An 11,620-nucleotide genomic window follows, 5' to 3' on the forward strand; every position below is an offset into this window, starting at 1 on the left:
AGAGCTGGAAGACTGGCTTCGCCCCTTTCTTGACCATTGTCACAAGATCATACTTCAAGGGAGGGCTTTATCATGGGCTGTATTGTCGATAAAATCGCATATCCATCGAAATATTTACCCCGACAGAAAATCACCAAAGATGACAAGCGGTACATCTGGATACCCGTCAAGCACAACACTTCCATCTGCGCCATGATTTGCTATCCTAATCAGAGCGATGTCTTGCAAAGTCTACCCGAGCAGATGGTCTACTCCATCATGACAATAAGAAAGGCCCTCTTCGAAAGCACTTCCGAGCGACCCTCCGAAGATGCCGCTAGCAATGACCGTCTCATAATTTATTCCCATGGGAACGCAGAAACCATGATGCACAATTCCGCTTACGGGTTCATGTTGGCGGACCTCAGCGGGATGCCCGTCCTCCTCTATGATTATGAAGGTTATGGAGCATCGGAAGGGAAGAGTGGCGAAAAGACGGCGAGGAGGGACATAGAAGCAGTTTATCGGTACGTGCGCGAAACGTATCCAGAATATAAGCTAATCTTCATGGGAAGGTCCATTGGAAGCGTGACTACCGTTCATATTGCAAATCTCTACGCCAACAAGAAAGCATATCAAGAAGATAGGAAAAGAGACGTGCTGGCAGGCATTATACTCCAATCTGGTGTGGCATCTGCACTCCAAACGCTTCGGAAACGGAAGATAAATGTAATCTGCGATTGCCTGCGCAATTATGATAAAGTCGGGAATTGGTCATTTCCGTGTCTCATCATTCATGGTGCTTGCGATAACATTGTTCCCGTGCATAACGCGATTATAATGGCTCGCAACGTAATCAAGCACAATCACCCTTCATATCTTAAATCTTTTGAGTCCTTCATTAAAAAAGCACACCCTTTAGACACGATGGACAATCACTGCATATTTAGAGCAGATAACTTCAGTCTTTTGCTCATTGCCGGGGGAGACCACAACAGCTACGATATTGAGACATACGAGCTGACGTACAGTGTCATAGCGCAATTCCTGACCGGGGATGGCACAATAGAGACGTCAATCGTGCAAGGCCAAGAGATGCTGCTCCAAGTCTGAATATACCGTCCTCCAACCTGCTATTAGGGTGTTGAGCTCATTCCTCCATGTAGTGCGCTCCTCGTTAAACTCCTGGATCAACTGAGCAAGTCGCTCCTTCAGCCTTGCAGCCTCACGGATTGCGGCTTGTCCTTCCTCGGCCTGCTGTATCTCCTTCGCAGCTTCCCTTGAGTGTTCCTTTTCCGTATAGTTAGCCAGCTGAATGCTAAGCTCTAGAATTTTGCTTTCCTTGACTTGGAAGATTGATACCAGAGAGTGAATTAGCCCCTTCATCTGTTGGGATATGCTCTGGTATGCATCCTCCTTTGGGATCCTCCTTTCTTGAACTCCGGTGAGCGCAGCCCACATCCCTGTTTTCAGGGAGTCATAGGAGGAAGCAAAGGTCCAATAAAGAGGCTCCACAGTTGGGTCTCTGTCATAGAAGCCACACTTCTCCAGCGATGCGACAGTCCGCGCAAGGGTCTTCGAGGACGCTACGGTCTGCCGATCAGATTCGAAAGACATATTCCTATCCCCAGTGAAAAAATCCCGGCTTCCATTTTTTTGATTTTTTAGAATCAAAAAATGATAATGAAATTGAAATGCTGGTGATAGTCCGACTCCAGGATCAGACGTTACCCTTTGAGCTTCCGGCTGGCGCACGCGCATCCCAGCTTTCGAACCTGCTCTCTAGCTCTGGCATGGCCTTTTCTCTCCACACGCAGGGTCGTGTCCTCTCGGAGGCGGCTGAGCTCAATGATAAGATGGTTATCGACGCGTTTGTCCCTGCTGATGGCGCCGGTAAAGACAAAAAGCGCAAGAAGAAGGCGCACAAGACCCCCAAGAAGATCAAGCACGAGCCCAAGAAGGTCAGGCTTGCCTGTTTGAAGTACTACACGATCAAGGGGGATACCGCAGAGCCCACGCGCGAGTACTGCCCCAACTGCGGACCGGGAATCCGCATTGCCAGGCACGCGGATCGATGCCACTGCGGCCGCTGCGGCTTTGCAAAGTAAATCCTCCTGGCTGCCGGTGGCCAGAGGGCGAGTAAACGCACAAACACACGCGTGGGTGCCATGAGTCCCCGTCTAATTTACCTCCTGCAGAGTATCTTTACGAAGTCTGCGTACTTGATCTGGCCCTCGCCGTCTATGTCGGCCTCACGGAGGAGATCGTCAACCTCGTCCTCGTCAAGCTTCTCTCCGATGTGGGTCAGGACGTGCCTCAGCTCCGCCGCATTGACGTACCCGTCACCGTTCCTATCGAAGACGCGGAAGGCCTCCCTGAGCTCCTCCTCAGAGTCTGTGTTGCGTGACTTCGTGACCATGAGCCGAACAAACTCCACGAAACTGATCACGCCGTTGCCGTCCGTGTCGATGGAATTGATCATATCGGCGAGATCTGCCTCCGTGGGGTTCTGCCCGAGGGAGCGCATCACCGTTCCCAGCTCGGCTGTGGTGATGTTCCCGTCTCCGTTTCTGTCGAAAAGGTTGAAGGCCTCTTTGAATTCCTCCAGGGTCTCCTGGGGCAGGTTTATAGGCATGTCTCCCTCCATCTGCTACGTCCTCTGAACTTTTTTTCTGGCCAGGCAGGTTGAAATATTTTTTGAATTTTAAATTCTGAATTTTAATTCTACCGAAATGAAAGCAAACGATGAAAACAGGTTGATCCACCGGTCTCCTTCGTCGCTTTCTAAAGCATGAATGGCTAGTTTCGTCGAGCAGTCGCTTTCTTAGATATTCCTAACTTCTGATTACGCGTGTGTGAGCGAGCAATCCGATCCTTTTCGGCTCCACTACGAGCTCTCTTATTACGGACCCGCTGACTGTGCAAGAGCATAAGCATATTCTTTGTCGTCTTTTGCTTTTGTATGTTGGAAAGAGACTTGTTGGACTCTAGCTTACGCGCAATACTCTCTGCCCACCTACTTCCTTTGTGATCATTGGCACTTCTACCAGAATGAGCTAAAACGGTCTTCTCAGCGCGGGTGAGCTTCTTTCTGGGCAAAAAGCTCTCCAGATCGACTTCGTTCATGCGTGCAGGCGTGACGTATTCGCTTATCCGCGCTAGCTCCTCATCTGTTAGAAGTCTGCGAGACTGTAACGGAACATTAGAATCGTTCTCTCCAGCACTAGAGTCGGCCTCAGATCTATCTGCTGACTCTGCATCAACGAGAATGGCCCTCTTCTTTCCTCTCTTTCCTCTAATGATTCGTATGCACTTTCCGGGCTCACCTGATTCGGGCTCGATTGCGTCACCATCAATATTTTGTCCTTCGTCTTCTTCCTCCTCAGAATCTTGCTCCTTCGGGTTGCCATATTCATCTATTGGCCCAAAGAGCTCATTAATTCTCGTAAAGTAGCACTCTGGTATTGGTAAGCCTCTTTTCTTGCAATTTACCAGAATGTGACCCATCTTGTTCCGCTCCAGTTTCATCTTCTTCAGCTGGTGTTTCGATGGTGCTACCTCTTCTCCTTCGTCATCAGAGTAGGTTTCTTTTAGGAGTTTTGCAATGTTTCTCCTGGAGAAATCCGACGAATCAATCTTTTTGTTCGACAAAGGAACGCCGAACTTGGGAACCGCTTTCTGGTTTCCCATGAGTTGAGTAGTACCTGTCTTGTCTCTGGAACTAGTCTCCTCAAACTCTTCAATATCCTCCAGCTCTTCAAACTCTTCTAGTTCTTCCAAATCTTCCAGCTCTTCTAATTCTTCAAGCTCTTCCATTTCCTCGGCACCATGATCATCTCCGTCGTCTTCTTCTCCTTCATCCTCAGTTACCTGGCCCTTTTGGGCCAACCTCTCGATAGCCTTGAGCTGGCGAACGACTTGTGCACTATCCCTATTCTGGAATCTCGCCTCAAGCTTGTCGGGCGCCTGCTCTCTATAAAATTGTAGTAGACACCTTGCAGCAGTCATAACACCCCTACGAGTTTTGCTCGTTGTCTTGCATTTGCTGTTTTGGTATGACCGCGCGACGACTGCCTCCTTAGAATAACTTGCCAATTCATTAAGTAACTCGCATGCAGAGGGGTTTGCGATGAGCGCGTTTGGATTGCGCTTTGCCATCTCTGCAATAGCATTGAGACCAACTGTCATTATATAGTCGGTGGACCCAGAGTGTATAAACTCATGGGCTATGACCTTCATAACGGCAAAAACTTCCTCGTCAAAAATGGCAGGATGAACGGACGAGACCAGGTACTCCAGAATTTTGATGACATCCTTTTGCTGCGGCTTAAGGTACTTCATGTAGTAGCGGTAATAATTCTGAATCTCTAATGAGTGGTGCGCTATTATCTTGGATGTAACCTCAAATGTCAATAACTTTAGTTGAAACGAAGTGTTCCTGCCCAAGTACTTATGGCACAGTTTTTCTATGAACACATATGGATCGCGAATGTTATCATATGGATGCCTTGATCCTGCATACGTCAGTTCTTTTTCTTCGTTGTTTTCATCCATTAGATTCTTCAGAGACTTTTGAGCTTTGGCAAGAGTTTTGTGCGTTTTCGTCTGGTTCCCAGCGAAGCTAGAAACAGCACGCAGGTGTCTTATTTTCGCCTTGAGTGCCTCTTTCTTCTCGTCCTTGGTTACTCCCTGATCATCTTCTTCCTCGTCTGAGTCCTTGGCTGCAGCTGTGTTTTCTAAAAGGAGAAAATGCAAGACTAACAATGATATGCGCTTATCATTGGAGTTTAGAAGGCTATCAAGAATGACAGACATCGTCCTTTCATTCTCCCACGCGTGCTTAGAGTACAGGTCACAGCATAGCTGTGTTAACTTAAATGCAAGAAGCGCGTTTCCGTCCCTCATCTTCATGTTAAAGAACGAAAGAATCTTCTGTGAAGCCCCTGTTTTACCGGCCTTGAACAGCTTTATGCAAGCATTCAGTAGATGGCTATAGACTAGCTGGCGAATTGGCTTATCGTGAATCCTCAAGAGTCCGCAGTAAAGGCTTAGGAGATTAGTATCTGTTAGGCTTAGGACGCCGCGTTTGACAAAGAGAATAAGGGTTTGGACAAGGGTTTGACGCAAAGGGGGTGACAAAAGGAGTGCAGACGATTCTGTAAATGTAATCAAGATGGGTATTAGCGAAGAATATATTGCATTGTACTGGGCAATACCTGAAAGGCGCGCAGTGAAGTTCAAGAGGTCAACGAATTCCTCCTCACTTGTCAGACTGGAGCTGCTCTGAATGAGCTCCAACTGGCTTCTGAGAACCAGCAGCTGTTTCTGCACCTCCTCAGCGTAGTTGGTGGGGTCTCGACATGCTTTAGAAGCCAAATCAACTAACAGCATTTATTTTATACCCTGCTTTGGATCTTAAAATCGCTTTCCGAAGTACAAGGAGCCACCAAATCTAAGACGAGATCGGGAACACCTGCCATATAATCCAGTCCCAGGATTCCGTTGTACTTGCCAAAGGAACGACCGGTTTGTAGAGACACTTGGAGTTTTTTTGAAGGAATTTGGGCATTATGATTAACCAAGCTGACGTCAAGGCGCACGTAGGGACGTACAGAAGTACCATACTTTGTTACCACTTTACCACTTGCAGATATAGGAAGAGTAAACAATGGCTCAATTTGTTCTGTAGGCACAACAGGCCACAGCTTAAGGGTTACTTGAGTGCCAAGAATATCGATAGCGTCCAGAAAAAGGCTTGAGTTCGTGCTTCCTGTGTCTAGAAGCATGTGCAGAACAACACCAGGGAGCTGCTGAACGCGAATGTCAACGGATACGGGCAATATAGTGGGCGAGGGCCCCAATGATAGCATTTTTCAATTTCATACACTATCCGAACATCGTTCCTAACCCTTTTAAACGCAAGTACATGTCTGCAAGCAGTTGCATGCTTTCAAGGGTCCCCAAAAAGAGATCAATCCTGGGTCACAGATTCTGAATCTTCACATTCAGCAAGCTGCAAAAATGAAAGCCGGATCCGTCTGATTAATAGGGGGATATTACCAGTGATCTTTGCATCTGATAGGAAGAGGTCCAGGTTAGCTATTTCTATTGTAGGATCCTCTATTATAATCTCTCCGTCCTCCCTTGTTATGAGCCGAAAGGAATACTGCTGAGACTCGTCGGCTGGATTAAGGCCCCAAAAGATAACAATAATGCTGTTCTCGTCCCGCTGCTCTATCTTCATTCTAAGCATGCTTTCATAGTTTCGTAGACGCCACTCCAGATCCTCTTTAACATGGGCTTTCTGTGTGGCCGGAAGTGCCTCAAATGCTACTCGCCTCTCTTCCTCAAAGTCTGCAAGTGCCTTTCTGTACTCCTCCTGCATTATAGAGTATTGTTGTTTAAGGGTGTCGAGTTGGGTTCGAGCGCGTGCAAGTTGTGCATTCAGCTTCTGTTCCTCTTCCGACGCAGAAGTGGAAAGCTTCTCCACTTCGAGCTCCTGTTTTAGCCGCTCTTCGTAGTCATCTTTGGACTTCTTTAATAGATGTAGAGTCTCGTCAACAAACGATATAAAGGTAGACCCCATGTTGGAGATGGCGTCCAAATTCTTCGTTACAAATGTATTAAGCGAAATGGTTAGCGTATCTGCAAGACTTACTAGCCGCTCAGCAGCGCTCTTCTGCTCGTCCTCCATTGAATTTTTAATCTTACAGAAAGAGCAAAGTAAGCGCTAAAGCTATTTACTATAAGCCAAGCAGCCACAGTGACGCATAGCCGCTGCTCAAAAGTCCAGAAGAGAATTAAAGTTGGTTGTCTTTGGTGCAGGCGCAGGTGCAGGCACAGGAGCTGACATTGGCACTGGCGTTGGCGTTGGCGCTGGGACTAGCGGAGGTGCCGTTAGCGGGACTGCTGTTGGCATCGTAACCGGAACTTGAGGAGGTGCAGACATAATTCCTGGAATAATAGCTGGCTGCGCAGGCGTTGTGGGCACCACAGGAGGTTGCGATGGAACGGAGATAGCGTTACTAAAGAGGTCGAGGCCGGGTCTCATCATTTCTGTCTGTGGTACTGCCTGAGGAGCCGGCGCGGAGGTTCCGCCTGGAATCATCGGTGCAGACGGTTGCATAGGCACTGCTGGAATAGAAGGCACTGGAGCCATACTGGGTGCATTAAGGACAGGTTGGGGACCAGGAACCCCCGGAATAGTGCCCACAGCACCCGAAAACTGCGCCATGGACGCCGGTTGCGAGGGCATTGGAGCCGCGGCAGGCATCACGGGCATAGCAGAAGCCACAGGTGCTGGCATGGTAGAAACCGCCGGAGCGGTAAACATGGCCGGAGCAGTCTGCTGCATCACCCCTGGTTGCACTGCCCCAGAGAATTGCTGTGCTGGCGGTTGTTGCACCATGCCCATCGTGGGCTGCTGTACCATACCGGACGGCCTGGCGAAAGCTGGCATACCCATCGGCTTCATCCCCATGCCCATCTGAGGCATACCGAAAGCAGAGACAGACTGGGGTAGTGGGGGAGTCACGTCTGGGGTTATCTGCTGGGTGACACCAGGTGCCCCTGCAAATGCCGGGACCTGTGGGACCTCTTGCTGTGGCTGTTCGTGGCAGAACCTCTTCTCAACGTACTTCATCCTGATAAAGTCACGTACTCGCCCATTATCTTCACTGCCAGGCTCAGGGAGCTTGAAGACTTGTTCGCTCCAGTAAGGTAAATAGGTACGCTTGTCGAGATCGTTGCCGCCCAGGGCCTGAATCTCATCTAACTTAAAGACGCTATTAGACACCGATTTGACCCTGTGATCAAACTCGCGATGAATCCCTGCACAACGCGCACACACAAATGTTCCGCATGTGAGATTAATGTACGGCACACTAAGAGACTTGCAGTCAGCGCACTGCTTATTTTCAGGCTTGCGTCTGAGGGCGTCGATTGCATTTTTTACGCGTTGTTGGTCCCTCTCGCTCATAGCGTTTTTTAGATAAGCCTTGTAGTGTTAGTTTGTTTGACTTATGAATTTAATTTAAACTGGCAATAAATATGTGCAATAAGAATTAAATATTTAAGCCTTGTTGCAATTTCTAATGCCGGTAGAATGCATGAATTTTGTCTCGAAGCTACCCATAAAGTTTTGAGATACACTTCCGATGAGGAGGAGGATCTTCTTCGGGGCGTGTTTGCCATCAGGAAAGTCGATGAGGTGCTAGTGATGCTGCGAATTTTGGATTTCAGACAGCTTCCTCAGACCAGACGAACTGTTATGACAGCTAGAGTCAAGGCCAATCTGCGCTACCCAAGTCGGTATCTTACACAGATATACTCTCTTCAGGAAGCTCCAGACAAATCCAGGATCCTGATAGAGCTGTATCTGTCTACAAACAAAACGTTTGAATGCTTGCTAGTTGAGGATGTAATTTCTGTTGAGAGGGCTGTGAGGTTGATTTCTGACTTAGTGCATGGTACAGTTGAACTTCTAGACTATTATTTACAACGCAACGTTACCGTTACCCAGGATCTTCTCTGTAATGCAATCTTATTGCCCAGTACATTGTTTATTTTGCATGATGATACCATACTTTTCCCGAATCCATGCATAGCTACACTCGATGCCGACTTGGGGTTTTCTAATAGGTTGCTTGAGCAAGAGCAATGGAAAAGATATGCACCACCAGAAATACATTTTTTGCTGTTAGACCGTGGCACAGAGCTATCTATCGACACTCTGGAGAAAGTCCTTACATGGTCTGTTGGTATGTTAGTGTCGGACCTTTATTCTCTCGTAGAGGGATCAGACGGTATAGCTGACGCAATGGTCGATACCGTGTTCCCTGACCGATGCGCTATGCATTGTGATGTTCTTTGTCTTGTTCGAAAGATACTCTGCGCTTGCCTAGTAGAAGATCCTGCATCGCGGGCTGACTGTCAGACGCTTGCGATGAGTCTGGAAGCTGTCCAAAATATCCCGCAAGTTGTCTCCATTATTAATGCTTCAGAGCATTCAGTAGTTTCTATGAATACTAGTCTGATTTCGGATGAAGACAACTTTCTCATTCTTCCCAATGAATACTTATGCGTAGAAAGGCCGAGAGAGGATCATTTAGTTACTGCTATCCATGGTACACCAGGTTTTCATGATATTTTTGATGCTGATGATTACGCTGGCAGCATTTCAAGTGATTATTGGCAACTGGAAGATGAAGTGGCAGTACGACGGCATTCAATATCTTGCTATAAAAACGCACCTAATGAATCTGACTATTTTAACGAAGTCGATATAAACGATAAGCGGTCACGATCTAAGTCAGACGCTTGGTCTCACAACTTAGCCGATAGCGCATTCCGCCGGTACATAGAGGCTGCTACCGTAGGACGTACCGATTTAGTAGCTATCTATATCGGTAGGTGCTCCAGACAACAAGATATAGACGGTGGTACTGCTCTAATGGCAGCCACGAAAGGGGGAAAACATGAATGTGTCTCTCTATTGGCACAGTGTGAAGCTGGCTTGCAAGATGTTCACGGACTATCGGCGCTAATGTATGCCGTGCTTCGAAGTGATGCTACATCTGTCCAACTTCTTTGTACGGCCGAGTGTGGTCTGGTGGATGACAGAGGGATGACAGCTCTTATGCATGCGGTCGAGCAAGATTGCTATCAAGTGATTCATCTGCTTATAGAAGAAGTTGCTATGATAAACACTAATCATATGAGCGCCTATGATATTGCCGTGAAGCTGGGGCACAACAGATGCACCATGATATTAGAACCATATGCACTGCAGCTCAGAGTACACCGTGTTGCACGCGTTAATAGCTATGGATACACAGCTTTAATGTTTGCCGCTATACAAAATGACGTTGCAACAGTGTGTCAGCTTGCTTCAGAAGAAGGAGGAGTAGTGGCAGAGGATGGTAGCACAGCTCTTTATGCTGCTATTCTGCATAACAACTACCTTTGTATACCACCTCTTCTACGGTATGAACGATCTATAACGACACCTGATGGATCCACGCCGCTAGAGTTAGCAGAGAAGCTTAACCGCTATGAGTGCGCCCGTCTCTTGCGGAGCCCGGTTGTAAAAGGGTATCTTCCGATTGATACTGAGTCCTGTTTGATGAAGGAGGCAAGACACGGAGATCCAGAGCTTTTAAGAGCTCACTTGAATGAGGTTCTTTTAATGTCTGCTAGAGGTGAAACTGCCCTTATGATAGCCGCAGGTGCGGGAAGCTACAGGTGCGTAAAGGACCTATTGCAGTATGAGCAAGGGATGGTATCTCCAACTGGCTGGACTGCTCTGATGTACGCGTCCATGAATGGACATTTAGACTGCGTTAGCTTGCTATGCGCCACTGAGGCGAGAATTACTAATACTCTCGGTCAATTAGCATATGATATTGCAGTGGAAAAAGGCCACAAGGCGTGTGCACGGTTTCTTTCTAAATATGAAGAGCATTTAACTGTTGCGTATCGGGTTGACGAACTTTTAGCTTTAGACCGTATAGGCGATGCGGTGAGACTACTCAAGCAGCCATTTGTGCTATCTGCAGCTCTTGTCAAATGTATTTGGAGCGTACACGGGGGAGAATTTATGGTATTGTGGGGGGCTCTTCGAGCAAACGTGGACCTGACTATACTGGCCAAATATATCACTTTAGAAATGAGTGTTGACCTCAATGATCCAGAGCTAACCGACCTTGTATTGAAAAGGAAAGCAGAGTATCAATTGGTCAGTGCAGGACAGAACAACTTAGAAAGTTTATTACATAAAGCTCTCTGTTCACAGAAATTTCTTGTTATTCCAGTTATCTGTGAGCATGCAATGACTAAGCGTAAGCGCATCTTTGTACAAAAGAGGGTTGGAAAAGCAGTCACCAGGAAAACAAGACTAATGATAGCAGCAGAGATTGGGGACCTTTCTGAAGTAGAGCAGAATCTTCAATACTTGTGTTTTCAATGTAAGGGTCTTTGCACTTTCCAAAGGAAGGAAGAGCGTCATTCTTTAGAGACTCATAATAAGACAGTCAGTAGCGTTACGGCTTTAATGCTTGCTGCTGCAAATGGACACAGGAACTGTGTTCCTGCTCTCCTTCCCGAACTAGGGCTACGGGACCAGGCATCTGGCACAACAGCTCTGATCCTTGCCCTTTGGTACGAAGATACTACTATTGTCCGCCTACTTCTTCCTGAGGCCAATATTGCTGATAACAGTGGTATGACTCCTTTAATGCATGCTTCTAAGAAAGATAACAAAAAATGTGCGCAATTACTTAAATCATATTTGAAAGCAAAAGGATAATACTGTAAGAGATTGTGTCTAAATTTATTGTATAATAACTCTATGAATACTTTATAATTGTTCTACTCAATATTAATATAAAAATGCATATTCTTGATGATCTGTGAAGGTATGGTAAGAAGCTGGTAGTTCTTACGTTTTACCAAAAAGCATCTTCAGTAAACCTAACTTATCCATATGCACGAATTCGAAGACTGCAAGTTGCGGCCTCAGCAGAACCCCCAGTCTTTTACAGAAGAGCTATAGACTGTCTGCAACCTCTTGGGATAATTTGTCTATTTGCGCACTTCAGTACCCCATCCACGACGATGACCAGTAGACAGCAGCGACTCCTGC

General features: G+C 47.0%; 9 protein-coding genes across 9 annotated transcripts; 3 read left to right on the forward strand and 6 right to left on the reverse strand.

Annotated features, from left to right (window-relative positions):
- Positions 1-72: 72 nt before the first annotated feature.
- GL50803_0013896 (Serine aminopeptidase) lies at positions 73-1,092 on the forward strand (the record flags this gene model as incomplete). Its single annotated transcript, XM_001705770.1, has 1 exon — positions 73-1,092. One exon carries the CDS (start codon positions 73-75, stop codon positions 1,090-1,092), a length of 1,020 nt encoding a protein of 339 aa, XP_001705822.1.
- GL50803_0016297 (uncharacterized protein) lies at positions 1,054-1,596 on the reverse strand (the record flags this gene model as incomplete). The annotated part of the gene is made up of 1 exon (XM_038045857.1): positions 1,054-1,596. The coding sequence occupies one exon, from the start codon at positions 1,594-1,596 to the stop codon at positions 1,054-1,056; it is 543 nt and encodes a 180-aa protein (XP_037902135.1).
- A 77-nt stretch (positions 1,597-1,673) lies between these two features.
- GL50803_0016298 (Ribosomal protein S27a) lies at positions 1,674-2,087 on the forward strand (the record flags this gene model as incomplete). The annotated part of the gene is made up of 1 exon (XM_001705769.1): positions 1,674-2,087. One exon carries the CDS (start codon positions 1,674-1,676, stop codon positions 2,085-2,087), a length of 414 nt encoding a protein of 137 aa, XP_001705821.1.
- A 77-nt stretch (positions 2,088-2,164) lies between these two features.
- On the reverse strand, positions 2,165-2,626 carry GL50803_005333 (Calmodulin; the record flags this gene model as incomplete). Its single annotated transcript, XM_001705768.1, has 1 exon — positions 2,165-2,626. The coding sequence occupies one exon, from the start codon at positions 2,624-2,626 to the stop codon at positions 2,165-2,167; it is 462 nt and encodes a 153-aa protein (XP_001705820.1).
- A 152-nt stretch (positions 2,627-2,778) lies between these two features.
- GL50803_0016299 (Sda1, severe depolymerization of actin) lies at positions 2,779-5,370 on the reverse strand (the record flags this gene model as incomplete). Its single annotated transcript, XM_001705765.1, has 1 exon — positions 2,779-5,370. One exon carries the CDS (start codon positions 5,368-5,370, stop codon positions 2,779-2,781), a length of 2,592 nt encoding a protein of 863 aa, XP_001705817.1.
- A 5-nt stretch (positions 5,371-5,375) lies between these two features.
- GL50803_002830 (uncharacterized protein) lies at positions 5,376-5,849 on the reverse strand (the record flags this gene model as incomplete). Its single annotated transcript, XM_001705763.1, has 1 exon — positions 5,376-5,849. The coding sequence occupies one exon, from the start codon at positions 5,847-5,849 to the stop codon at positions 5,376-5,378; it is 474 nt and encodes a 157-aa protein (XP_001705815.1).
- A 101-nt stretch (positions 5,850-5,950) lies between these two features.
- On the reverse strand, positions 5,951-6,673 carry GL50803_002833 (Chromosome segregation protein Spc25; the record flags this gene model as incomplete). The annotated part of the gene is made up of 1 exon (XM_001705761.1): positions 5,951-6,673. One exon carries the CDS (start codon positions 6,671-6,673, stop codon positions 5,951-5,953), a length of 723 nt encoding a protein of 240 aa, XP_001705813.1.
- An 87-nt stretch (positions 6,674-6,760) lies between these two features.
- GL50803_002834 (putative GTPase activating protein for ARF) lies at positions 6,761-7,957 on the reverse strand (the record flags this gene model as incomplete). The annotated part of the gene is made up of 1 exon (XM_001705759.1): positions 6,761-7,957. One exon carries the CDS (start codon positions 7,955-7,957, stop codon positions 6,761-6,763), a length of 1,197 nt encoding a protein of 398 aa, XP_001705811.1.
- A 126-nt stretch (positions 7,958-8,083) lies between these two features.
- GL50803_0016300 (Ankyrin repeat protein 1) lies at positions 8,084-11,284 on the forward strand (the record flags this gene model as incomplete). Its single annotated transcript, XM_001705758.1, has 1 exon — positions 8,084-11,284. One exon carries the CDS (start codon positions 8,084-8,086, stop codon positions 11,282-11,284), a length of 3,201 nt encoding a protein of 1,066 aa, XP_001705810.1.
- Positions 11,285-11,620: the final 336 nt, after the last annotated feature.

The sequence above is a fragment of the Giardia intestinalis genome, chromosome 5 (assembly GCF_000002435.2).
Source record: "Giardia intestinalis strain WB C6 chromosome 5, whole genome shotgun sequence".
NCBI classification, from domain to species: Eukaryota; Fornicata; order Diplomonadida; family Hexamitidae; genus Giardia; species Giardia duodenalis.